Source organism: Microtus pennsylvanicus, chromosome 22, assembly GCF_037038515.1.
Source record: "Microtus pennsylvanicus isolate mMicPen1 chromosome 22, mMicPen1.hap1, whole genome shotgun sequence".
NCBI classification, from domain to species: Eukaryota; Metazoa; Chordata; class Mammalia; order Rodentia; family Cricetidae; genus Microtus; species Microtus pennsylvanicus.
Window position 1 is genome coordinate 14,768,513 of NC_134600.1, and position 27,652 is coordinate 14,796,164.

Here is a 27,652-nt window from a genome sequence, read left to right on the forward strand (position 1 = left end):
GGATTACAGGCGTGTGCGCATGAACCAGACCCAGCTCTGGACAGTATCCTAAAGATCAACTCAGTTTCTAGGGGTCTGGGGAAAGCCTGCTATCGGTGATCATCAGACCAGACAAGGGTCGGTGGTTTAGTCCCTGGATAGAGACCTTCCTTTCAAACTCAGAATGCTGAATCCAGTCTAACTAGGTGATGTCATAAAACAAATGCAACGTACTCTCACCCAACTCCCAGGGGCATAATTACCATGAGAATTAAAACAGAGAAAGGGACTTCACAGAAATCACTATACATTTATTTAATCCCCCATTTCATCACCGGAAAAGATCTCTACATGGCAAACAGCACCACTGATTTCTCTTGCATTCATCTTCATGATTGAAAATGACCCTTTACCCTGGCAAAACCAGCCCAGCTTTGCGGACCCATTGCCAAAATGAAAACTAATAAAAGCGGACGATTTTGGTTAGTGAAGGATATACTAAACCAGGAACAAACCTGTCAGCCAGTGGGTCCTGCTCAGACACACTCGGAGAATATTACCTTGATCTGACCTCCAAGCCCTCCCACGAAGATTCGTGTTGAATTGTTTATGTCCAGAACCTTGGCCATCCCAGGAGATTTGCTTGTTTTGACTGGTGGGTTCTCAGCTGAACTTAGTTCCTTTACACTCAGTGACCCCACGTTTCCAAACCTGAGGTCAAAAGGGTTGCAAGAGGAACATTAAACATTTTACATTGTCACATGTAGAAGCATGCCTCTCGTACCCACCCTACCTGCCTCTCCAGAGTGGCTCCTGCAACCTCCACCTGCTCTCCGTGCTCCCAACTTTGCCATTCAAACTCTGCCTCACTCCCCCAAACCATGTTTTGGGAAAACAGACATTTCGTCATATCACTGCCCTATTTAAAGTCATTACTGAGTTAAGCTTCATCTGAATAAAAATGACTCCTTTCGCTATGACGCCACTTTTTTATTTAGTGTCAATATTTCCAACAACACCATCAACAGACCCCTCCCCCCAATATTTTAGGGAAGGAAGAGGAAAGTTCTTTGTAAGACTACTTAAAGGAAGTTATTTCTGGGGCGGGCGCTTTAAGAGGAAGAATTTGGCTTTGTATTTGAATTTTTTAAAAATATTTATTTATTTGTTTGTTTTATATATATATACAATATTCTGCCTGTGTATATGTCTGCAGGCCAGAAGAGGGCACCAGATCTCATTACAGATGGTTGTGAGCCACCATGTGGTTGCTGGGAATTGAACTCAGGACCTTTGGAAGAGCAGGCAATGCTCTTAACCACTGAGCCATCTCTCCAGCCCTGTATTTGAATTTTAAGAAAGCACATTTCTCATTTTCATCGCTCTCTCCCCCCTCTTCTGTTGCTTTTTACTGAATCGTCTTCAGTGGAAGGAGCCATTTAATAAGGCTGGTAAATGGCTCCCCCTGGACTTAGACTTTCTAGAAATATGTTACAAAATAATCTGGGGGTTGGAGAGACAGCTCTGTGGCTGAGTACTGGCTGCTCTTGCAGGGGACCTGGGTTCTATTCCCAGCACCCACATGGTGGTTCACAACCATTGGTAAGTAGAGTTCCTGTGAATCTGATGCTCTCATCTGGCTTTTGAAGGCTCTGCACACCCATGGTGCACATACATATATAGAGACAAACACTCATATACACAAAATAAAAATAAATCTTAAAAGTGAAACAAGATATGCATGTTTTTCTTCTTACGACCCTTGCTTCTGGCAAAAAAAGGATTATTTTAATTTTAAAAAACCCACCTCATTCCTATAGTTAATATAAACCCTGCATTGGTTGTTTATAATCCAACTTTACCAATGACTCAAACCTGCTTATGATATGTGTCACAAATGTGTTATAAGGTACCATAAAAGGAAGAAAGATGCTGGAGGACCTCCTCTGCTACCTGGTTATGTAGATGCTGTGCCACCTGTTGTCATTGATGGAGACATCTGGGAATTCCAACCTTGTGGACCCGGAGCCCAAGTCCCAGAGAAAGGCCACCTTGCCCCGCCGCATCTCCACTGCGAGAAAATCAGACTGTGGGGTGGGAAATGAGTAGGGATGAGTTACATATTGCTATTTACACAGCCAGCCCAATGCTTCAGTGCTCTTCTGTCAATAATAACCCTGGGGCTGCAGCGTGGAGATTCCTGCGGCAGAAGGCAGACCTGACATTAGTGTTCTTACAGACGGACCATCCACTAGGCCTCTCGGGAAGCTCCCAAGAACATTCAAAGGGTTTGTCACCAAGCAACAGGAGGATTAGGCAAAGAAGGTTCTGGCTTCCTTCTCTTTCAGAAGGCACTGAGAGGGGTGGTGTGCAATTAAGACAGGAGCCACAAAAGGGAGTGAGCTCTGCTTCGTGTCTCCTTTATGTCTTAACATCTCCTCCCTGACATCCCCAAGTCCCAAGGGCTTGGATCCCTCCTAAAAACAGCCAAAGGAGCAGTGGTCTTCTCTAGGAATCTCGTCATCTGAGGACCACAGGCAGCTCCTTGGCAGGAGGAACGTGGGTGATACCGGACAATCTGAGACTCACCTCAAGTCGACAGAGGCATTATTGGTACCCAAGGTGTACCAATAAGGTTGCAGATGGGGACCCTGGTCAGATGTGTTACTTTCCTACTTGTGGAGTTCTCTGTATGCATGTGTGTCCATGTGTGTATGTAAGTTCACATATATGTATATTAGCATGGCATGTTCACAGGGAGGTCAGAAGACAGCCTCAGGTCTATGCCTATGTGCTATCTACATTTTGAAACGGCCCCTAGTACTCACTGACCTGTACTCACTGACCTGGTACTTAGCTAAGCAGACTAGGCCAGCTGACCAGGGAACCCTAGAGATCTGACAGCCTCTACCTGTCCAGTTTTGGAAACACAGATACACACCACAATGCCCAGGTTTTGTTTGAGTGGGTCCTGGGAATCAAGCTCAGATTCTCAGACTTACAGGCAAAACTGTTTTACCCACAGACCTATCTGCCCAAACCTCAGGTGGTTACTTTTGCATTTATTTGAAATTCAACACAACAACTGTAGCAGAGGTTATCCCTGACGTCAGGGTGGTCACTGTGATGTGTCCACGAGAGTATTATCCCCCAGGAAACACCTGTATTCCCAAACATCTGGGTCGCTCACTTACACTGGTGCTGCTGCCAAGGTAGAAGAGAAGGTTGTCAGGCTCTTGCGTCTTCACGGTCAGCGTCAAGGTGTTATAGTTGGCAGAGGAGATATGAGGCTGGTAGGCGCGGATGCAGTCTCTGTCCGCAGACACAGCAACCTTGATCTGACGGGGAAGAGAAAGCGTCCATGACTTGGTGACACACAGGGGCAGGTTTTCAGGATGCTGGCGATGCCCATCTACTATGTCTGTGAAGCATTTCCCCTGTACATAACTCGTAACACTTTTGGCGTCACAGAGCGAGACATCGGAGGCTGTTTAGATACAGGGCAGTCATTTAAATTAGGCTTTGCTTTATTTGTTTATTTAGAGACAGTGTCTCACTGTGTAGATCAGGCTGGCCTCCAACTGAAATGTATAATCCTCCTTTTCTCAGCCTGGGGTTACAGGTGTGTGTCACTATGAAGAACTAATTTTTCTTGGTTTTGGTTTTGTTTGTTTAAGATTTACTTGATTTTTTTTTTGTACGTATGTGTGTCTATGTCTGGATATATATGCATGTGAGTGCAGTACTTCCCAGAGGCCAGAAGAGGGCTTCAAAGTTCCAGGAGCAGGAGTTACAGTCACGACCCACCTCCTGACCTGGGTTCCTATCTCCAGTCTTCCGCAAGAACAGCAAATGCTTTGAACTGCTGAGCAGTCTCTCCAGCCCTTTAGTTTTCCTACTTTTTTGTTTTTTGAGACAGGGTTTTTTTTGTGTTAATAGCCCTGGTTGTAGACCAGGCTGGCCTCGAACTCACAGAGATCTGCCTGCCCTCGCTCCTTTAAACGCTGGGATTAAAGGCGTGCACCACCAAGCCTAGCTCCAGCCCTTTAGTTTTCAATAGGCTCAGTTACACAGGGAACTGTCTCATTTACATAAGAGTTAATCACTTGTTCCTGTGGACTCGTACCACCTGACCCACAAGTAGGTGTTGTGAAATATTATTTTAACTAGGCAAAGATGTGTTACCTTTGTTTATGCAGTGGACTATTATGGTAACTGTGTAAAGGTGTGCTCTTTTGTTTATAATTCGTTTGTTTAATGATGTAAGGATGCGTTGAATTATGTAAAGGCATGCTGCATCTGTTCCACCTTGCCTGTCCTAAGGCACCTGATTGTCTAATAAAGAGCCGGACAGCCAATAGCTAGGCAGAGGAGGGATGGGCAAGGCTGGCAGGCAAGAGAATAAAGAGGAGGAGTAGTCAAGGCTTGGGAGAAGGAGGAAGGAGAGAACAAGGGACACATCCAGGCAAGAAGCCAGGTAGATGCCAGGCAGACACACAGAAGCAGTGAAAGTAAGTTATGCAGAAGAAAGAAAGGTAGTAAACCCTGAAACAAAAGGTAGATAAAGAGAAACAGGTATATTTAAGTTAAAAGAGCTAGCCAGAAGTGTGTCTAAGCTAGGCGAAGCATTCAAAACTAGTAAGTCTCTGTGTCATGATTTGGGAGCAGTTTGGTGGTCCAAAAGAAAAAACCTGGTACGAGTATTTGATCTATCTTTCTTTCTTTCTTTCTTTCTTTCTTTCTTTCTTTCTTTCTTTCTTTCTTTCTTCATCCTTCCCTCTCTCCCTCCTCCTTCCTTCCTTCCTTCCTTCCTTCCTTCCTTCCTTTCTTCCTTCCTTTTTCTAGACAGGGTTTCTCTGTGTATCTCTGGCTGTTCTGGAACTCGCTTTGTAGACCAGGCTAGCCTCAAAAGCATAGCAATCCGCCTGCCTCTGCCTCCCAAATGCTGGGATTAAAGGCATGCACCACCATTGCCTGGTTGTGATGATCATTTCTTAAATAAATGCAGGGGTAATGTATTATTATATCACGAAATAAAAGCTATAAAGTGTTATTAACTATATATTCCCCTCTTCATAATTATCCGTGTATAGATTTTCTATTAATATCAATTCTTGATTAACCAAGTCTGCACTAACCATGAGATCTTGAACTATAAGTTTGGATTATGTTGACTTAGGCTCTCCATGACACAGAGGGAGGTCAGAGCCCGTGTGAGCCTGCATCCCTTTACAGAAAGGCAGACTCTAGGAGAGATCAGAGTGCCTTTGTCTAGAAAGCTGAGAAAGACCAAGCTGGGATCAGGGGTCACACTTTTCCTTTCTAGGGACTCACACTGTGGCAACAGCACTCTCTCTCAGGGGTCCTACTATGTGCTTGAGAATGAGTGAGTTGACCCCCGGGTAGTTACTGAACGATTCCCCAACTTTGACCTCTCTGGCATATCAGGCATTTAGTGAAGTAGACTTGTACAGCATCTGTATGCATTCAAACTGTTTTCTCAGAGACCTGGAGGGCGAGGCCCACGCTGCTCAATCTGGAGAATACCCCCACCATTAAAAATTAATTGTTAAACTGAAGGAACAGCACCAGATGGAACCACTCAATGGCCTCACAGCAGGAAGGTTAAGCTATGATCAGGCATTGACCATAAATTCCCATAAAGTCAGGACAGCTTTTTCTTAAGAATCTTTAAACTACACTAAACATGCACGGCATTCTAAGAAAAATGGTTTAACTATCTATCCCAAGACGAGCCTAAGAGGACATGGGGTTATTGAGAACTGGAAAGTTGGGGTGGCTGAGCCCATGATTTGTGAGCAGGAGCCCAGGACCTGTGGGTCATAGTATCACAAGCCACAAGCCCAGCTCACCGAAGCTGCCTGTTTGCGGGCCCGGCTGATCAGAAGCTTGATCTCCGACAGGTTTCGGCTCAGGTTTTCTTCCAGCGATTTCATAGGCTTCAGTCGATCGAATAAGAGGTTGGCTTGCATTTCCATGTCTTTCATTTTCCTTCCAGCCAACAGAGCTGGTGAAGACAAGGAGGAAAGGGGTGACAGGAGGGAAAGCAGGGAAGGGCAGTGCGCATTATTAAGACACCGGGCAAGACAGGGCAGAGTGACCAAACCCCGGAATACATGAAGAATTCACACATTGGCAATGTGCATTTCCCGGGGCCCCTCTCCTTTACAAGTGGGAATCTACATGGTAGGACATTTGCATTCTGCATCCTTGTGCCCCCCCCTCTCTCCCAATCAGCAGGCATCAGGCTTTCAAAAGAGGGAGGAGGCCCACCGACTTACTGGTCATTGAGGAGCTACGCAGAAGGTCATTTGTCTCCTGCACTGTGGCATTCACTCTGGACAGGTCCCCTGATGTGTTGACAACCCCCAGGCTTAAACCCAGGACTTCCTCTAGTGTCCTCGCCGCACTCTGGTTGGCAGCTGCAGCCAGCTCTCTGGCTTTCCTCCCCTTTTCTCTCAGACCTAAAATAAAGACAGGGACAGTCACGCGCCCTGCTGGGCCAAGGGTAAAACTACAAGCGTCGTTTTACACAGAAACACATTCCAACCATCGTTTTTCCTGTTGACTACAAAACAAGGCTTCTTGCTTTGTTAATGTCAGTTAAGGCTGCATGTTCCTATGGTCCATCTATCACCTCATTAAAGAACCAATGAAATGACTTGGATACTTAATTCCCTCGAATATGAGTTTAATGGCACAGTGTGGCTATGTTACTATGAAAGCAGTGGCTAGTGGCCATGATTTTAGTCTAGTTCTGGGGTGATAAACCGGAAGGACTTTAATTACTTTGTGTATTTATTTAGTGTGTGCACATGTATGTGTGAATGTTCATGCACTATGGTGCACATACGGAAGCCAAAGGACAACGTATGGGAGGGGGGTTTTCCCTTCCAATGTGTGGGTCCAAAGATGAAAGTCAGGTCTCTAGGCTTGGCAGCAGGGGCATTACACCCTGAGTCATCTCTCCAGCCTCAAGCTTCTGTATTTAGTCCCTTTCTGTAAACCTCATCGTCACCTCCACGTCACTTCATGTCTGGATAAGGCTCTGGAACTGAAGCCTGGAATCAAGGGGGAAGTGGCCGTGGCTGGACAAAGTGGTGTTAGAGACACAGCCTGAATGGCTGCTACAAGGAACAGCGGCACAGGGAGGACATGGATGCTAAAGGAAAAGGAACTCTGTTATTTAAGAACCCCTGGGTGAGGACGTCTTCATGGAGCTGTTATTCACTTGAGAATGCCTCAGCACACAGAGCAAAACAGCCATCCCGGAAGAAGCCATATAAAAGTATACGGCAACCAAGCCAGGTATGGTGGTACATGCCTGTAATTCCAGTACCCAGAAGCAGGCATAACACTATCATGAGGTTGATGCCAGACTGGGTTACAAGGTAAGACCCCAGAAAACAAGCGAGAAAATCCCTAGGCAGTTCTGCCCTTCTCTCTGAACTTCTCTGTAAGTTGGAACAGGCCCAAATAAAAATGTGTTTTACTAAAATAGATGAAGGATAACTTTCCTTGGGGTGGTGAAAAGAAAGGAAAAGAGAGATTCCCAGGTGAGGAAGCACCAGGTGAGTCTTTGAAGCAAACAAGGGGACAGGGCCATGTACAGAATGCAGAGAACGCCATTCATTGGGTTATGACTCAAACTTAAAGGGCTGGAGAACCATGTGCTTCCAAACCATCAGCGTTCAGTGATGAACAAACAGGCTGACTTTACCATGTTTCCTCGCCTAAGGGAGGAAGATCACAAAATAAAAATTCCTACACTTGTCACATTCACAGTGAGCATGGTACCCCATGCAAGGAGAGGCAATAACCTTCTCTTTTCTTCTTGACCTCTTTGGAAGGTCCCTCTGTCCTTGAAGTGCTGCGTCAAACCCATTTTTAAAGTCAGTAACTAACATGGTTACCAAAGGCCGTAAATCTCTTCAGAGTGTAATCATAACCCTCGAAGGAGTGCGAACTGAGGCACCTGGTTTAAAGTGGTTCGTGGTTTTCACCTCTAAGTCACACTCCTTCGCAAGCTGGAACTGAACCAACCTTGGTCTCACTTCCAACTGTAGTTCCTAAGAAGAGTTCAGGCAGGTCTTCCTCATGCTTACGTGTAACGCTTTTACAAACGAGAAGGTAATTACACCATGGAACTTGTTTCTGCTTACCTCCAGGAATTTCTCTAAGTATGGAGAGGGAGTTGTTGGTCAGCCTCGTGATGTTATCCACACTCTCTTGAAACTGACTCGTGAGATTTTTCAACTCATCGAGCTTCAGTGTAATACCTGTGTGAAGGGGGAAAGAAAGGTCCACGTGAGGTTAGTTTGCTAGCACGCTGCCTAGGCAACAGCTTGATCCTTCCTCATCCATTTACAGCAACGCTGGGAGTTTTCCCAACAATTCTTAGCAATAATCATTGCAGATACTGGGTTTGGTTGGTTTGGTCCTTTCGTCTATGTTGCTAATGCCTTTTGTACTATTACTTGTCCGTGAATTTTGTGCCTAAGCTCCTGAAAGCACAAAGGTGAAGAAATGTTTCAACTGTCAGATTTCATGATTTTCTCCCCTTGCTGGAACCGGCCACCTTTCTCGTCAAGGCTGTCAAACCCTGATGGTGGTCCCCAACCTGTCACTCTGACCAATCAGCTCTTTTCTAGTCCCTTCACCTACTGAGTCTGGACTCATCTCAACTTCCTTCAGTTTTAATTTACACTGTTGGATCAAAACTTTTACAGTCTCTGTTCACAATGTGAAACCACAGCTAGCATTCCGAACACATGAGGAAAGCATGGAATTATAATTGCCAAGCATCCAGGGTTCAGTGTACCTTTCTCTGTGCAAACTGAAGCCAAAGCCCGTCGGCCTTTATGATTGAATTGGTGAACAAGAACTGTGAAGATGTAACATTCAGAGGACAGGGGAGTTTCTAAATTGTCTCCTTGCAGAGAAACAAACAAAAATGCCCAGGCCCAAACCCTTAGTTCGGTCAGCTACAGTTGGGCCTAGCTCTTGATTCCGACAGTTCATGGAGCTACAGGAGGGTCTAATGCTACCACTACAAACTACCTGCATCAATGTTGAGAAGCAGATTATACAGCCACCAAAATCCCATGCCTGCATATTTTCTCACATAGAACAGATTCTTGGCATTTTATGTTATGCTCTTTCATGTCCCAAATGATCGCTTGCTGAAATTCTTAAACCGTATAGGTATTTATGGGAAAGGGCTTATCATTTATGATTTAACCCAGTAACATTTCAACGAGGGCCTATCAGATTCGAGTCAGATGAAAAATATAAAGATGGCATTGGATAGAGCCCCTTTCCTCAAGGATCTGGGAGGCTTGAGAACAAAAGAGAAGCACCCCCACATCCACCAGGAAGAACAGCGGCAGTGCCAACTCGGGCAACCCCTGGAATTTGGTCATAAGGAAGGCTTAAGTACAGAGAAGCGTGCACGTTCAAGTAAATGACAATAGAATAAGATTGAGAACCACACGAAGTTGAGATGAGACGAAATTATTACATTAAGGAGAGAGAGACAAGAGGAGCTTCAAATTGCTCTAGGAAGAGATTGATCTCTGAGGATGCTCATCACCACGTGACCACTCATCCCGCTCGTCCAAATGCAAACTGACCTTGGTGCTTCCTCCTGGCACTGACGCTTTCCTTTAGAAACCTGGAAGTAAGCTGCAGAACGGCGTTCCCCTGAGAAACCAGGGGTTCCGAGATCTGAAAAACAGAACAATTCACACATAGCAACCCCCCACCCCCACCCCGAGAGAGAGCAGCCCTATAGGAAGATCAACAGCCAGCTTCCAGAACAAAAGTCCACCTCAGAGCCAGAGGGAAAATTCAGTGTTTAAGAGGAAGAACACAGGGACGTGGTTACGTAGATAAAGAAGGAACTTGGCCATTATAAAACTGTTAGTGGGTAACAGACGGCATCAACGTTTTTATCAGAAGAAACTGAGGTTTTCCTTTGTCTTTAATTGCAGTCATTAGGCTTCACAAAGAAGCAAAAATGACTTAAAAACATAGGTGAGATGGTCCAATGTATTTCTAACTATCCAGAAGGCTGGGGCAGGGGGCTCACTTGAATTCAGGATTGAAGGCCAGGCTGTACTGCATAGTGAGACCCTGTTTTCTCAAAATGATTTAAGAATTAAAGGGCATATAATATGCCGGGGAAAAAAAACAAAAAATACAAACAGTCTTCACAAGAAAAGAATGTAGGTAAACATAGTTGAGCCACTGAGTGTATGCTCAAAAAATTCTAGAGTAATGGTACTCAACCTTCTTAATGCCACAACCCTTTAATACAGTTCCTCGTGTTGTGCTGATTTCCGTTGCGACCTCATACTGTAATTTTGGTGCTGTTGTGAATTGTCATGTAAAAATCTGTATTTTTCCGATGGTCTTAGGTGACCCCCATGGAAAGGATGTTCAACCCCCACCCCACCCCCCGGGTAGTGACCCATAGGTTGAGAACTGCTATTCTAGAAGCCATCCAAGGAATGCAGAAAAGGAAGATGCACAATGAAGCCCTTGGCTATCTCTCACCAAGGCTGTCTTATTCGCGGTCTTGTGAGCATCAGCGGCCAGTCTCTCTGCTTCTTCCATCATGATCTGAATGTTGGCGTGAACGTGGGCTGCGCTGGTGGCGTTCAAGGACACGTTTCTAACATTTTCAAGGTCACTATCAAGTCAGCATTATGTAGAGACATTATTTTAAAAAAACCGAATTAGTGGAGTCACTCACGAATACAGTGGGTGCCTCTACTGAACTTGAAAGCTTGCTAGTTTCTTTCTTCTTAGGAAAGAAGCCAGAACTAGGGATCAATGGCTTCCCCTCCACACACAGAAGACATGCCTGAGAAGCTGCCTGTCATGGCGACTGCTTTCAATCAACACAAAGTCATGATGATCATTACCTTAGCGAGCCATCCATCATTAGTTCCCACCATCTGTCCCCCACTTTCCATGTTAAGTTCAAGGTACGTGTTGGGGTGCCCCTGCATGTGTGCATTGTGTATAATCTCTCTTGCAAACCATTTAATTTTCAAAAAGCTTTCTGACCACAGGAAGGGGGGCTGAGGTGGTCCCCAAAGGCTGTACCCCAATTTGATGAGATTCGCCTGGCTTTCTGCAGTCGAGTCAGATAATATGCCAATCAGTTGAACTTCATTCTAACAAGCAGGCGAAAGGTTTAGGAATTTGCCAACTGGCCAGGGTGGGATTTCACTAGCTCTGTGCAGACAATGAACCGCGACAAGGAAGCACTTCATTTCGCCCCAACCTTCTCGAACTGAGCAATTCCCATCCCAGACATCAGCAATTACTATCTGCTGCTATTTGACTGGAAAATCCAATGATTTATAAATTAAAAATAAGTTATTTAATGTTGACTATCATAATCAAGTTGCTTTTACTACTCTTAGATTAAATTATAAAGATTTTAATCTAACCGTAGATGGAGCCCAAATTTCTTCTCTTTAAGGAATGATTGAAGAGGATACAGAGAAGCAGAGGTTCTATCTCCATTCTCTGTGACTGGCTGCTATGGTACTCATGGCCATTCAATTCAGCACATAAATTAGGCGATCATCTATTGGGTCGGTTTTAATTGCTTGTGTTAAGTAACCTATTCATGACACTGTTTCTCGATGCCTATTTTCCTATTCACAAATGTTCCCACTAAGATTTTTTACATTCATCCTTTATAGCAACGTTTAAAGTAATGAATTCACCAAATAATTAACACCCCAAGATTAGCTAGGCCTCCTGGCCTAGACTAGGGGGCTGAGTCAGGAGGATCACATATGCAGAGCTAGCCTGGGCTACACAGTGAGTTCTAAGCAACTAGTGAGAGCTTGTCTCAAGATAAAAGTATGAAGAGGACTGTGGACATAGCTCCGTGTTACAGTGATTGCTTGGCATGCACGAGGCTGTTGGTTGGTTCAATACCCAGTATTGTAACTCTCTCTGTCTCTGTCTCTCTCTCTCTCTCTCTCTCCCTCTCTCTCTCGGAAAAAACTGTAAATCCCAAGCCATAACCCATAACCCAAAGAACTGAAGTCACCATCTCGGGGAAGGAAGAACAAGGTACAAGACACCAGTATTTGATGTGGTGCCCTAAGTTGGCACCTGAACTTGGTCTCTCAGCAGTTAGTTAAGCCACCCGTTGAGCTACTATCCCAAAGCTGCTTTAACTATGCACTTATTGCATAAACTTTTCCTCACCTTGTTAAAAATAAAGCAAAGCTACAGGCCAGCAAGGTTCCTAGACTTATTTATACTTATTTACACTTATTTAACTTAGGGCAGTGCTCAAGAGCCTGGTACTTTAACTCCTTTGGATCTGATGCCCTCTTCTGGTCTCTGTGGGTGGCAGCACACACGGTACCTCACACACACTTTTGGAAAAATAATTATATTACAATATTACAAGCATAGACCACCAGGAGGCAGATAATGCCGGATGCGGTTCTTTGAGCACTGGCAAAGAGACTCTCAGCACTTCTACAGGTGGAGCATGGGCAGCCACATCCTCACTTTGATCTCGGACTCCATGAACACAAGATGTGTAGAGAACACAGTGTCCTTGTGCATCTCGTACACAGAGCGCTTGAGCACTGTAGGTACTTAGAAAAGCCTTGCTAGCCTGTCATGCAGCACAGCGTTCTGTCTGCATTTCCCCATCATACATGCATGCCTGCAGTAAAGCTGGCAGATGCAGGAGGGAATCTAAATTGCCACACAAGTAAAATACGACCCTCAAATTTTCCATGCACAATGCTTGGTTTGAAGGCATGAGCACTTTCCGACTGTTTCCCAGAGTCCATGTGAAAAGGGCAAACATAGTCGTTTATAATCCCAGCACTAGGGAGGCTGAGAGAGACAGCGCTTACAAGCCAGCTAGCCTAGTGAGTTCCTGGTCACCAAGACACTGTTCTAAAATGTGTGTACAACATTAAAGGTGACTTCAAAGATTGTCCTATGGCATTCACATGTGTGTCTACATATACATACACACATATGCATAGGCATACATGAGTGTGCATGCATGGGTGTGTCCACAAACACAGCATCAAAGTGATTCAATGCTGTCATCCAAAAAGCTACCCTCGCCCTGGTCGGTGGGTTGACAAGCACTTCCTGGATTATGAAAACTCTGCACCCTTACCTGTCGAAAACACCTGCAAGGCTCTGCAGCTCAGAGGCATGGCTCTCAGCTCTGTGGACCAGGTCACGAGCTCTTCGTTTGGACATCTGCATGACCAGCTCATCGACGTGGCTCCGGAGCTTACTGGTCCACAAAAGGAGCTCATCTCTGTGCCGCTCCAGCTGCTGCATGGAGAAATGAAAATGTAAATAAATGCATGCTGATTTGCTAGTGCGCATGTATACACATGAATGAGGTGTGTGGCTACTCTGGAAACTGGTATGGCTGCCCAAATTGGCACTTACTGTTAGGGTGTCTTGAACAGTATCCACGTGAGCGGTGGCAGAATCTACCCATTCTCTTCCTTTGGCGAAGAGCTTTGAGGTCAAGTTTTGTTCTTCTTGAACATTCAGCTTTTTCTCCTGCATCAAAAAATCATCAATTAAGGATATACAATAAAAGCAAGCCAGCTTCTGACTTTGGCACCAAGTGTCACCGGCTGAAGCCAGGAGCCAGGCTCCCTTTGTCAGATGCTAAAGCTGGCACTGTTTACAAACACACTTAAGCAGTGACCATCCTAATTGAGGAGGAAGGAGATACTGAGACTCACGCTGAACTCTTTCAGGTTGGCCTTGACGAGGAGCAGCAGGCGGTTGCTCTCCTGGGTCTTGGTCTCAGCTTCCTTCAGGAGCTCCTCTGCCGCCTGCAGTTCTTTGCTGTGGTTTGAAAGGAGGCCACTGGCTGCCTCCTTCAATGCCTTCAGCTTTTCCTGGGGCTTCTGGAACCTCTTCTGAATTCGTGACAATAACTCTTTAGCAGCCCTGATAAAGAGAAATGGTCCACTTAGGAAGTAAAACTTGGGTCTTGAAACCCTAATAAGAGATTTTCAAATGATCATAGTTCCTTCTAGGAATATAGAGTGACTTACTTCTTGTTTTGTTTTTTATTTTTTGTCTTTTGTTTTCTCTAGACAGGTCTTGGCTATACTCCTTAGACTGGTCTTGAACTCAAAAAAATTCTCCTGCCTCAGCCTCCCTCATTGTTATGATTATAAGTGTAAATGACCAAGCTTAGCATGGATCCTGATTGCTTAAGACTAGAAGTAATTTTGTTTTCTTTATATGTTTTGTGTGCATGTGTGTGTGATGAGGGAAGGGATGTATAAGTGCCATGTCAAATATGCAGAGTTCGGAGGACATTAAGGTCTGGCCCTTACTATACTTCCATGGATGCCTGCATGCCCAAAGATCCCACTATAGATGCTTGTGAGCCACCATGTGGAAGCTGGAAATGGAACTCAAGACCTCTGGAAGAGCAGACAGTGCTTTTAAATGCAGAGCCATCTGAGCCACCATCCAAAGGTCCTGAGTTCAATTCCCAGCAACCATATGGTGACTCACAACCATCTGTAATGACATCTGATGCCCTCTTGAGGAAGAGACCTGGTCAGTCATCCTCATCAACTTAGACCATGAAACCCAACATGAACAAGTTCAACAGAACCGCCATATACGGGCTGCCCATGCATGCCTCAGCATCGACAGGGCTAGACGACCTCTCACGCACTCCTTCCCACACTTCCCTTCAGGCTTCTTGTTCTTTTCCTCATCTGAGCCATAAGTGCTGAGAATCTTGGGAACTGCAGCAACACATGGAATCCTGGGAGTTGCAGTAGGTCCCTGAAGATGGGAGTGGTCTGGCACTGAGTGAATGACTGACAGGTGTACCAAAGCTGATTACCCAGACTCAAGCACAGAGCATGAATTTTATAATAACTATAATTAGTAATATGATGACAAGTCACTCCTGCAACAACCCGTGACATTGGAAGAGGGATTATCTTGGAAACTAAAAAGTGGAGGATAGAAAATTCATTTTGAATTCCTGTTGTTTAAAAATAAAGGCCCCGAGTCATAACTTCACTTATAGATGGAAGAGAGAAGTATAGAATCTGATTGACAGTTGCATTCTAAACAGAAAGGGAGATGCAATTATAGAACCGGCAGTCCCAGAAGATCCAGCCAGTTGGGAGGGAGAGGGGCTGGCCCTGCCTTCCCTGCTTTGTTTCAAATGCATTCTCAAGAAGTGAACTCTTCTTAAGTGGTCTAGAAGCTCTGGTGAGCACAAAGGCTCTACTGTCTCTCTGGGTATCCCCAAATCCTGCTATCACATTTGCATGTGGGGTTCACATCTGTCCGTTGAGTGACCAAAGGGTGGTGTGAGGAAGGGGACTCCCACAGGTGGCTTTGGATCTCTCGGACGACCAGCCCGGGAATCTACGTCTCACTAAGCTCCTTCATAGGCAAGGATTCTGTCCTACATGGGGCAGCAGCAGGAGACAGAGCTGCCACTCTCGCTGGTGTAGCTGGCCACTCTGTGGTCTTGTTTCCTGCTCTGGCATCTTGCTGCCTTCACAGCATTCAGTTTGGTTTTCTCGGGGCCTGTCCGGTCTCTCTGAACCAACATTCGAGTGACTGTATCATGAGATCTCATCCCAAGCCCTATCAACCAAGCCTTTCCTTTTAAGTTCCACCCAAGCAAAGCAAAAGGCCAAAGATATGTTCAAGGGCAAAAGGAATGATGAACCTAATGTGTGTGTTGCTGGGGAAAAGCGCACAGTGCTTACATTAGCATCCTTGTGGAACTGATCTGGAACAAGCACTAGGGAGCCTCCACGTGCAGAGCCTGGGACTAAATGATCTGGTCCTACAATCTACTCTGGTAATCTACTGTCCTGAAACCCAGACAGGCAGGGCAGAGTCTGCATGGACACATACTGTAAACGCAGCTTTCAAGAGGTTGAGACGAGACAATTTTAAGTTCTAGGCCAATAGGGATACAGTGGGACCCTGCCTCAAAGGAGAAAGAAAAAGAGGAGAAAAGGGGGGAGGACGAATAGGAGAGGAAGGAGAAAAAGGAGGAGGGGGAGGGGGACAAGAAAGGGGAGGGTGAGAACTTGTAGTATAAATATCTATATGAAAACACATAGAAATATGGAAAATAACAGAAAATGCTTGTCCAAGATATCTATCACATGATAATTTACAATAACAAAATTTACAAACACTTCCATACTATACTAGAAAGAATAGAGCATGAGCGAGTCTCATGTAACTGGTTAAAATGATCCTCAAACTACCGGATGGAAGGACAATACCAGCTAACACCCATGTGGAAGAAAACTAGAAAAGGGTCAGGAAGGAAACTGCAAGCTCCCAAGTCTACGAACAACCATTCTCTGGGGCTGCACACTGTATGGTTCTATGAGGGTTTCAGGACCGAGCTCTGTGATGCTGACAGTGTCTGTCTGTCCCAGAGTTGATCGTCTAGGTGTCTCCATTATTCTTCTTGACAGATCACCCCATGTGTGATCTACATAACACTTCACTACGCTCTAGTAGTGAAATTAACCTACAAGTCACAGGAAAACAGAGCCTATTGCATATAGAGATGGACTATAGTGGTTTCCCTGGTCTGTTTTCTGTATATGGAGGGGCAGGTACCCATCTCTTCATTTCCTGGACAGCTGGGCCGCTCTCCTCATTAACTTATTTATTCTCAAACATCATTCTCCCCACTATTTCCTCTCTCCAGCAACCAAATACCTGGTTCTCGCTGATGGTAGTCTGAACAGTGCTCGGGACTTACTTGAGTTCAAGGGTAGCATTTTGGTGCAACTCTGTGAAATTCTTTTTCCTTATAAGTTCCAGCAGAGAAGAAATGTTCTGGTGCATGCTCTGAAGAGCAGAAATGGGTGGCTGGACGTCCCCACGTGCGGTCTCATTCAACGCTGCCACCTTTTCCATGATGTCTACAGAGAAGATATGTCACTAAGTAAATCTCTTCAATGTAGACAAGTAGAGATCCCGGGCATTTCAGGGTCCCCGTGCTATGGGATGGTTTAGTCCCTTGGTATTAGGAAGCCCAGCCCAACACTGTTCATGTGCTTCATAAGGCGATCATGACTCTACTAACAAAGCACAAAGTCCCAAAAGGAGATCCTGTCCACACTACCTTTGATGTTGGCGTGCAGCTGCTCAATGAACGTGGCCAGGGCTTGAGTCCCATTGACAGTTCTTGTCGTTGCTTTATTCACCTGCTGACTGCTTGCTAAAACTCTAGTGAGCTGACAGGGCAGGAAGGACTAGGTTAGTGTGGTTTAATATTATATGAACTTCTGAACACAAGCTGTTGCCTCTTTAAAGGGACAAAATATATCCAGATCATAAAGATGCATGATCATGCAAACCAAGGTAAATATTTCTAGGCTCAGATTTGACTGACTTGATACTGAAATCACCTAAGACATGCTCACTGTGAGATAGGATGGTTTATTTTTACAAGCAGTCTAGATGACTAGCAAAGCTTGTGTCCAGTTGTGGAAGCCTTCTTAAGACATTAGTACCCAAGTACAGTCACATATCACCCAGTGACAAGAGAAAGGACTCCTTAGGAGATACACTGTTGTCCATAGACACTGTGTACTTCCTTACACAAAAAGGCATTGCGTACTTACACCTAAGCCAAATGGTACTTCTATGTGTGCAAATATAACACACACACACATTTAAGGTGTATGTAGCCCATTGCTCCTTGGGCCATGAAGAATACAATCATGTATGATTACAGCAAGCTCCAGAGAATATGATAAAATCCAGGCACTCAATGAATAAGGGATGTATGAGCCTGGTGGCAGAGCAGGGATACACCGCCGTCAGGGGAAATACCACCCTGTAAACACCTCGGTTGGCAGCAGCACCATCTGTCACTGTCACTGCAGCAGTATATACTTCATACAAGTGTGCTGGACTTGTACGCAGCTGGCGGTGTGGTAGGCTGCTCACAGCAGCACTAGTGCAGACACATGAGCAATGCCTTTGCCATGATGCTGGCACAGTTAAGAGTTAACTGAACAACATGTACTTTTCTGAGATGGGAGACCAGAATGTCAGTGTACAGTGCAGGATCTCACACTGACTACCGGGAGTGGAACCTCACTGCCTGGGAGGTTTTAGTTCCTATGAGACAAGAACAAGTTGTCAGGAAGACTGCCTAAGGCCTGAATCTCGCAGCCAGCAGAGCTGTCCACCTCCAGCCTGATCAGTAATATAGAAGTCACACTAGAACCTCCTTAGGAATGGGAGTGAGGCTGTGACCACAAAACTCTCAGCCCTGACGCTAATATAACTGGCCTCAGTTGTCATTTCTTTTCGGTAATTTCATAAGAAAAGAAGACTGTGATTGTAATATCAAAGACTATCAAATAACAGGATTGGGCCAGTAGGCATTTTCTCCTTAACACCAAAGAGAAGCTTCTTTAATAATGAGAGAAAAATTATTTTAATCAGATTATTTTCTACACAATATCTGCTTGCTGAAGGACCCAAAGTCCTCACTTAAACATGCAAGCTCTTCTCAAATCATCTTTGGTTTCAAATTTCCTGGTGTCAGGATAGTACTTTCTTCTGCATGCATGGCTGTGTACGTCTGAACATATCGAGACATCTATAATAAAATATATTTGATAACAGGCCCCTCTCACCCGCTACAAATCAGAAGATGTTTTGGTGGTTCACACCCTTCCATGAGGTAAACAAAATAAACAATTCCCTGCTGACATGAAGACCAAGCTAATTCTATCTAGGACCTAAAACCATCAGATTCAACGGGCATGAAACCTGCAAGTCAAGGACCACTAAGTACCAAAGCCACTCCACCTCACAAACCCCACGATGACTGGATTTAGGACAAGGAGGAAACCTCAACAATCTTTTAGTTCCCCTTAGGTTGAGGAGAGAAAGCAAACAGCTAAGTGAACCATGCGTTTCTTCCTTACCCATGCATGGCAACTGTGATCTGCTTAGGAACCTTTTTCTCTACAGAGGATCGTGGGGTTAGAACCATTTGATGATCAACATCTGGGGCCTCCTGGAACCCACCAGATGGAGCCCAAAGGCTCCCAAGAGCTGCCCTGTGATGTGGGAGTTCCCTCTCTGTGCTGTGATTACCATCAATGAATAAAGAAACTGCTTTGGACCTATAACAAGGAAGGACTTAGGTAGGCAGGGAAAGCTAGGCTGAATGCTGGGAGGAAGAATGACAGGGTCAGAGAGATACCATGGAGCCACAGGAGACAGACATGCTGAAACTTTGCTGGTAGCCCATGACCTCTTGGTGATGCACAGATTAAGAGAAATGGGTTACATCTTAAGATGTAAGAGTTAGACAATAAGAAGTTAGAGATAATGAGCCAAACAGTGATTTAATTAATACAGTTTCTGTGTGATTATTTTGGGTCTAAGCTAGCCGAGTGGCCAGGAAGAACAAGCGACCTCCTTCCAACAGCCCTGGGAGGGTGGAGAAGACCTGAATGCTCCCAGGGGCTGCCCTGAGAGGCTGGTGGGAAGTGAAAGGCTTCTGTGGGCTACCGTGTAAGGCTGATGGGAACCCAAAGGCTTCCAAGGGCTGCCCTGGGAGGCTCGAGGGGAGGTGGTTTGTTTTTTTGCAAAGAACTTACCTCCTTTTGCAGGTTTTTTGTTTGTTCTGCAACACCTTCAAGCTGGATTTCTGCCCGAATCTTCTTAGCATTTTCTTTTAATAAATACCTCTAAGGGGGAAAAAAAGAAGCAATATTACATTGTTTACTGTATCACATTAAAATATTCCATTCTTCAGAGAATTGTGGGCTAATTGCTTGTTGGTTTACGGAAAGACATTGTGATTGCTTTTAATAGTTACTTAAAAGGAAAAGGGCTCACTCATTCATCACCAGCTGTCAATTATAGCAATGTTATTCCTTGCTATCACTTTCTGGGTTGCTCTCAGAAGACATAAATTCAAACTCTGGTCTAGTAAGCAGACTCTGAACAGATGGCATCATAGACCAAATACTGCTTGGTTTCAGTGTCAAAGTTATAAATATTAGCTATAATTGTGGATACATGAAAAAGTACTTCCTAAGAAAATTAAAATGTATTCAATAAGGAAAAGATTATTTGTAAGTAAGTGCTTAATCCATCCCAACATCCTAACCTTTTGTTTAGCTATGCAAACCTTTCACAGCGCTATGAAATAGCTACATTACTATTTAGGAAAAGTGTATTTACCTTGTCCAATTTCACTCTGTTGGTAAAAAATAGAAACAATTCAGTTCACATTCCTGCCCTCCGGAACACAAAGCATTGTTAAGGGGACGGATGAATGGACTACATTAGAGTAAACCACTCAAGGTTAGTTCCAGTCTGAACGAACTATGCACTTCACCTGATAAATTCAAAGTACAGTACTATCCCTGGGACCTAACTGGCAGGGCACATCATGTATTGACTGTGTCGATGATGGCTGGAGGAGATATTAGAATATCTTTTTCTTTCCTTTCTTTTTGTAGGATTCTCTTAATGAATGCAGAATCACCCATCTTTTAAAAGCCCATTTTGCTATTTGATTAAAAAGTAATATAAAAATATTTCCTGGAGTCCATAAGCTCCTCCTCAGTACCAGTGTGTGTGTGTGTATGTGTATTTGAATGTGTGTGTGTGAGAGAGTGTGGGTGGGTGTGATTATAAGTGTGTGTGAGTGTGTGACTGTGTGAGTATGTCTAAATGTGAGTGTATGTGATTGTGTGAGTGTGAGTGAGTGTGAGCGTGTAAGAATGGGAATGGGAATGTATGTGGGTGTGTGAGCATCAGTGTGTCTGAAAGTGAGTGTATGTGAGTGAGTGTGTGTGTATGAATGTGTGTGAATGTATGAGTGAGTGTAAGTGTGTTGGGGGGTGAGCACGCACAAGAAGGGCCTCTTTCTGTAAAATACTATTTAGTAATGACCGTCCATTGTCCTACTGCATGTCATGGTGGATAGATTATTGTAAATTGTAATGTGAAGGTAAAAAGTAAAATTTAGCAATATTTTCCAATTAAATTAACATTCCAGAGAAGGTACTGTCTATGATTCGATTTCTTAACTTTACTCTCCTTTTGGTCAGATCTTTTGATAAAACACAAACAAAAGATTGACCCTTTGAGACTTAAACCATCTTCAGAGGAAGACTATTTTTATATCGTATATCCTTGAACTCCAGTTAACAGAAAATACTCATGTTTGGCATAAACCAGCACTAACAAGGGACAGATTTATTATTCCTAGTATTTGTATCTGAATAGCTTTTTCAAATACCCAAAGGTCTGTCAAAGAGGAAGGAGGACTGCTGACTTCTAGAGAGTGGGACAAAATCTGTGGGCAGAAAGTCCAAGGAGGTGTCCATGAAGCAGCTCCATCAGAGCTCCCCAGAGACCCCAGTGAGGTCTGGGATGAAGACACTGTCACTTGACACCCATGGGGGATCGAAAGGCAGGGCAGACAAATGACCACCCCCATACTCCTTCTCTCTCAGAGACAGGTGTTTCTATCCACCATCTCCACACCCTTAGTACCTACCTGGAAATATTTAGTTGTGTTTTCCAGGCTTGACAAGATCCCATAAGGAGCAGAAGAGACACCAGTGAGGTTCAGAGACAGAACAGCGTTGCCAATAGTATCCAGGTCATTCAGCAAGGGGCCCACACACTCATCATCGCAGGCTTGAAGAGAAAACAGGGAGAAAACAAAAGCTAACACAAATAGCCTTTGATCACTGAGTGACCGAGTCAGGGTGTTATAAAGAGAACACACAATGGGGCTCCATGCACCACACACCTCATTCTCACTCCAGGCACAGGGGAGTTGCAATTCTCCTATAGTAAGAGAGACTCAGCAAAGTCACAGGGAAAAAAGGAGCCGAGCCTCAGAGTAGCCGAGGCATCATGCCTTCCCACCACTTGAACCTTTACAGTGCCACGGCTCATCTAGAATTGGGCCTGACTACAAGCTGTCTCAGTATCCCCTCTAAAGTCCACCCCCACGGTCTCAGTGTGTGCCAGTACTTCCTCCTCCAGCAGAGAGCAGCAGAGAACACACCTGGGGGAGTGCTTGCTTCTAACAGTTACAGAATGAAAGTAAAAACCTTTCCCAATTCCCTGATACGCATCCCCTCTAACCCTCTCCCATCACCCACAAAGAAGACACCCAAATGACTTTCCCCTGCACTCAACAGGGACATCCATAGAAACTGGAGAAAACTAAAGAGACCCAAAATTTGGGCAATATAGATGACAACCTCTCTTCCACACTGATTGATCCTTAGTTTCAGTAAAAGGAAGTATTGATACAGCTAAATTATGAAATAAAAATTATTAGCTGGGTGTAGTACATGTTTCTGTAATCCCAGTCAATAAACAGATGAAGCAGAACTGTGATGTTTGGAGTCAGCCTGGACCACTGCACAAGACCCTACACAATCCACGTTGTGTTGGCTTCTCTGCGCACAACTAAAGGTTTAATTCAAGGAATTGCAATAAAGCGTAAAGTACAGTGAGATTTGTGGTATCCCACTGAGCCCGTGGGTGTCACAGCCAGGTCAGCAAGGAAGACCTAAGATACAGGAGAGTCACCTACACACACAGTCGCTCTCTGTCAAGATGTGTCTTGGCCGGCATTCCTCACAGTGGAGTCCCGTGGCTCCTGGCTTGCAAACACATTGCCCAGATGTGCGGTCACAGTCACTGTGGACAGAGCCTTGGGGGTGACAGGCACACTTCCGGCAGCTGCCACCTGCTGCACGAGGGTTGCCATGATAGCCTGTAGAGCACCTATAAAAAGGGGACAGTAGGTATAGACAGGGCAGTCTGCATCAACCAGGAACACACGCACCAGCTCTGCTCAGAGGCCGTCATCCCTTTTGCAAATGAAATGCAGAGCCCACTGTAGCATGAATGATAAAAACCCAGAGACAGATACTGGGGCTCAACCTGGAGATCAGAAAAGCAAAGCAGCCATCCCGGGGCTCTTATCTTGACCCTGGACTGAAATGGGTGATCCTGCCTCCAGGAATCCTCAGTCTGAGACTGAGCTGAGACCTGTCTCCTCCCATCTTATATTCCTCTCTAGTGCTGGGGTTAAAGGCACGCACCACCCTCCCCCAGCCTCTATGGCTAACTGGTATGGCTGCTGGGATTAAAGGTGTGTGCTATCGCTGCCTGCCTGTATGGTTGACTAGTGTGGCTGCTAGGATTAAAGGTGTTTGGTATTACTGTCTGCCCTGTATGGCTGACTAGTGTGGCTGCTTTGCACTGACCTTCAGGCAAGCTTCATTTATTAAAACACAAACAATATACCACGATAACACCCTCCTCTTAGGAGACCTTGCTATGGATTATCCATGTGGTCTCCTATCTGCACAAACAAATGTGTAGGGGCTCCCAGATCACTATCCTGACTACAGCCCACGTGAGATACAACGAGCGGGCGTCCCTTGCTCCTTGTGACCGTTCTCAGTGCACCTTTCACAGTATTGCCCTTCATAGCCAGGGATGCAGGCGTCACACCGGAAGCCACCGTCACCTTCCAAGACACAGGTGGGGCTGAAACTGAAAGAAAAATGGTTTTACAGAAAACGTCAGACATCAGCTTCAAATCTTTATCCTAAAGTATTTATTCATCATCACGTTCTAAACACTAAGTGGTTATACTGGGTGGCTGGACAAGCGGCTAGAGCTCAACTCTGTAGAACAGAGTGAAGCCTGCGGACAACGCTATGGGACACACGGAGGTCTCCTGTATCCAGCCGTCGGAAGAGACGTTTGCTGCAGGGTTGCAGCAGGTGAGTGCTAAGTAGTAGATCAGTCTCACAGAGCATAGCCAGCTACCCAGGAAAACCTTCTAAATCAACTTGGAGAGGGGTTGCCATATTTATTAGACAGCGATTGAGCTGACCAGGCGCGGGAAACAGGAAGACAATGTTGTCGGTTAGTACAGTTCCACGGACAGTGACGATGTGCAGAGGACAAGTCACAGAAAAGCTACTTGGCGGAACAGGGAAACATGACTGCAGCCACCAGGTAGGCCAGCAGCAGTAAACTGATACAGCCCAGATGGAGCTTTGGATTAGTTATCTTTTTTTAAAAATGTCCTGGTGCCACCTGGAGGCTGAAATGGGTAACTGCAGGCTACCGGACCTGACTCGAAGTGGGAAATTAGGTCTGGTTCCTTGCAGGGAAGTAAGCTGGACATCCACAGCGTGAGTGAGTTACCAGCCCTGAACTACCTCCAACATCTACCTCCTTAAATAATCAGGCAGACTTCAGGGAAATAAATACGGGGAAGACGAACCAAGCGAGCTGTGGCTTCTCAACTTTGTAAATTCTCGCATCTCATAGATATGACTAAGGGACTGGAGGCATGGTTATCTCTTTTTGATGAAGGAAATAAAGTGCATTATCCCACAGTATGGAAATACACACAGTAAATGGCGAAACAGCCATGGACACATTTCTCTGGGTGCACACAGCCATTGGCCACAGATGTGGAATATATGTATAGAAATTATCTTTTTTGACCTAGGACAGAGAGAGCCTGAGGAAGCAAGGTCCACAGGGAGCAGAAGCCAGGGGCAAATCCAGTCCTGGGACACTGGGGATCAGAATTGAGCCAGCGACCAGATCCAGAGTCAACAATCTCCACCAGAACAGGTATAGGGGAGTAACCGCTGAGAGAGTGAGCCAGAGCCAGAGACCACTGAGAGTCCAATGGGAATCTGGGACCTTCAAGGGAGTAGACCTAAGCCAGGACCCCTGTGGATCTGGGCATGAGTCTAGGACCTCCCAGGAACTAGGCCTGAGCCAGGACCTCAGCCAGTCTGGGCATGAATCGTGGACCTCCGAGGGAGTAGGCAGGAACCAGAGATCTCTGCGGGGCCAGGCATGAGTCTGGGTCCTAAGAGGGAGCAGGCCTTAGCCAGGACCTCTGTGGGTCTGGGAAATGGTCTGGGACATCAAAAGGAATAGGCAGGAACCTGGAACCTCTGTAGGTCTGAGGTGAGTCTGGGACCTCTGAGGAAGTAAGCCTGAGCCAGGTCCTCTGTGGTTCTGGCTGCATCTGAGCCTGGGAACTCCGAGGCAGTGGACTGGAGCCAGAAACCTTTCCAGGTCCATCTCCAAGCCAGGGACTTCTGCAGAAGGAGATCCAGACCAGGATTTACAGAAACAGGTCAAAGCCGGTAACCAAGGCCAAAGTAGGCCTGAGACAATATACTCCAAGGGAGCAGAGCAAAGCACAGGAAAGCTGAGCTATTTCCAGAAACACGAGTAACCAACAGGGTAATGAGAACTGTGGAACTGGCTGTACCATGAGGAACAACCATCTGAGCTTTGGATTCACTGGCACCTAGAAGATTATTCAACAGAATCCCAGACGGACCCAATCACATCCATTAGAGGAAAAGATGAATAGAAAAGGTAAGATCACATGCTACACCACAAAGAGCAACACAACACCAGTAAAACCTAAAGACCCTACCACTGCAAGACCTGAACAACCAAATATGGATGAAGCAGAAAGAAATGACCTAAAAAATAACATTAAGAGAATGTTTGAAACTCTAAAAAAGGAAATGAGAAATTCCCTTAAAGAAATGGAAGTAAAGACAAACAAAAAAATTGGAAGATATCAGCAAATCACTTAAAGAAAACCAAGAAAAAGAAATCAAACATATGAAAGAAACTATTCAGGACTTGAAAACTGAAATAGAGACAATAAAAAAAAAACACAAGCCAAGGAAATTATAGAAACAGAAATCATGCGAAAACAATCAGGAACCACAAACACAAGCATGGACAGGAGAATATAAGAGATGGAAGAGAGAATCTCAAGCACTGAAGATACAATAGAGGAAATAGACTCATCAAGAGTTTAATCCAACATATTCAGGAAATATGGGACACCATGAAAAGGCCAAATCTAAGAGTAATAAGTATAGAAGAAGAAGTTCAACTCAAAAGCACAGAAAATATATTTAACAAGATCATAGAAGAAAACTTTTCCAACCTAAAGAAAGATATGCTTATGAAGATACAAGAAGCTTACAGAACACCAAACAGACTGGATCCAAAAAAAGTCCTCTAGCCACATAATAATCAAAACACTAAACATACAGAGTAAAGAAAGGATATTAAGAGTTGCAAAGAAAAAAGGCCAAGTAACAGATAAAGTTAGACCTCTCAGAATGATACCAGACTTCTCATTGGAGACAATGAAAGCCAGCTTAGGAATGCAGGAAGCTGCTGTGTCAGGCTGCCCAGCATGGACTTACCTGAAAGGGGGGCGGTGAGGACAGGTACACGGGGTGCAGTCTCCAGGCAACCCAATCACTTTCCCATAGAAGCCGGGAGCGCACATCTCGCAGTGGTCACCAGCCGTGTGGTCACGGCAGTTCTGAAGGTCAGCATTTCAGTGGAAGAGAGAAGCAATGGGAAACAGTCAGATATGACTCTCACCAGGGAACAGCTTTTTAACCAACTGAGTTTCACATCAGCAAGCATTCTTTAACGCTTAAGGAAGATGGGGTATGTTTCTTTATATTTTCTAGAATTCTAGAGGCTTTTCCAGATCTGTGGCCCTTATTGACCATGAGATTACATAAGCCTAGAAACTGCTAATACATTCTCCTGGAGGAAGACAGACCCAGGACACCAATGCAGTCAGGACTGAGATCCTTAGAGCTAAAGTAGATGGAGACCAGTGAGTGGTGTGCCCATGGGTCTTTAGGGCTTCGTGTGGTTGGTACGAGAAAAGACTTATACATTTGGGTGCTTGCCCCCAGTTGTTGGTGCTGTTTAAGGGGAGTTATTGAATATGGAGTGTTGATGGAGGAAGGCAAGTCACTGGGGGTGGCCTTTGAGAATTTAAAGTCCTGCCCCATTCCTAGTTCACTCTCTGCTTCCTGTGTACAGTTGACATGTGATCCCTCAGCTTCCTGCTCTGGCCACCTGCTGCCATGACTTCCATATGGCAAACATATGGACTCCCCCTCTGGAACTGAAAATCAAAATAAACTCCTCCTTCTGTCTCATCGCAGCAGCAGGAAAGGCACTAATCCAGGATTCCATATTCACAGGCAGGGAGAGAAAACAGAAAAATAACTAATCTAGGATCCGACATTCACACGCAGGGAGCTGCGGTGGCAGAAGCGAACAGGCAGGTGGCTTGGGAAGCAAACCAAAGAGGGAGGAAACTCGTGGTCACAGAATGCCACCAACAGGTTCTTGTAACAAGCAAATGAACAACAGTTAAGATTTTATGCCATTAGTTGAACCAGCGACCTTCAAATCAGAAGATCTTGTAGATGCATCTCTAAGCTCAGAGTGCAAGTGATTCCAGTCACAGGTCTATTTAAAATCTCTGCTGCTCAGTCCCCCACTATTTGCTTGGCTGCAGTGCACAGAGCTCCGCTTATGATGAGGCCAAAGAGGAACAACAGCAAAGCAGAGACCCTGTGCAGCTGGTCACCCCTGATCTACCAAGTCCCCCTCAGTAGCAAGAAATGACAGAGCGAGAAATCGCTAGCAAAAATGTTTTTAAAAAGCCTATTTTCACAGGCTCTTTGCAACTAGAAAACACCCTTTC

At 45.1% G+C, this 27,652-nt stretch overlaps 1 protein-coding gene across 1 annotated transcript in view; it reads right to left on the reverse strand.

Annotated features, from left to right (window-relative positions):
• Lama1 (laminin subunit alpha 1) overlaps positions 1–27,652 on the reverse strand; it is a 121,466-nt gene that overhangs the window by 16,743 nt on the left and 77,071 nt on the right. Inside the window, exons 30-47 of the mRNA XM_075956011.1 lie at positions 26,340–26,461; positions 23,533–23,619; positions 22,649–22,842; positions 21,593–21,735; positions 19,677–19,766; positions 17,174–17,285; positions 16,808–16,970; positions 13,770–13,980; positions 13,465–13,581; positions 13,181–13,344; positions 10,558–10,693; positions 9,633–9,726; positions 8,163–8,279; positions 6,282–6,464; positions 5,853–6,007; positions 3,174–3,317; positions 1,933–2,066; positions 540–690 (exon numbers count right to left, since the gene is read on the reverse strand). Coding sequence (XP_075812126.1) covers positions 540–690; positions 1,933–2,066; positions 3,174–3,317; positions 5,853–6,007; positions 6,282–6,464; positions 8,163–8,279; positions 9,633–9,726; positions 10,558–10,693; positions 13,181–13,344; positions 13,465–13,581; positions 13,770–13,980; positions 16,808–16,970; positions 17,174–17,285; positions 19,677–19,766; positions 21,593–21,735; positions 22,649–22,842; positions 23,533–23,619; positions 26,340–26,461 — 2,517 coding nt within the window. The remainder of the gene's footprint in view (positions 1–539; positions 691–1,932; positions 2,067–3,173; positions 3,318–5,852; positions 6,008–6,281; positions 6,465–8,162; positions 8,280–9,632; positions 9,727–10,557; positions 10,694–13,180; positions 13,345–13,464; positions 13,582–13,769; positions 13,981–16,807; positions 16,971–17,173; positions 17,286–19,676; positions 19,767–21,592; positions 21,736–22,648; positions 22,843–23,532; positions 23,620–26,339; positions 26,462–27,652) is intronic.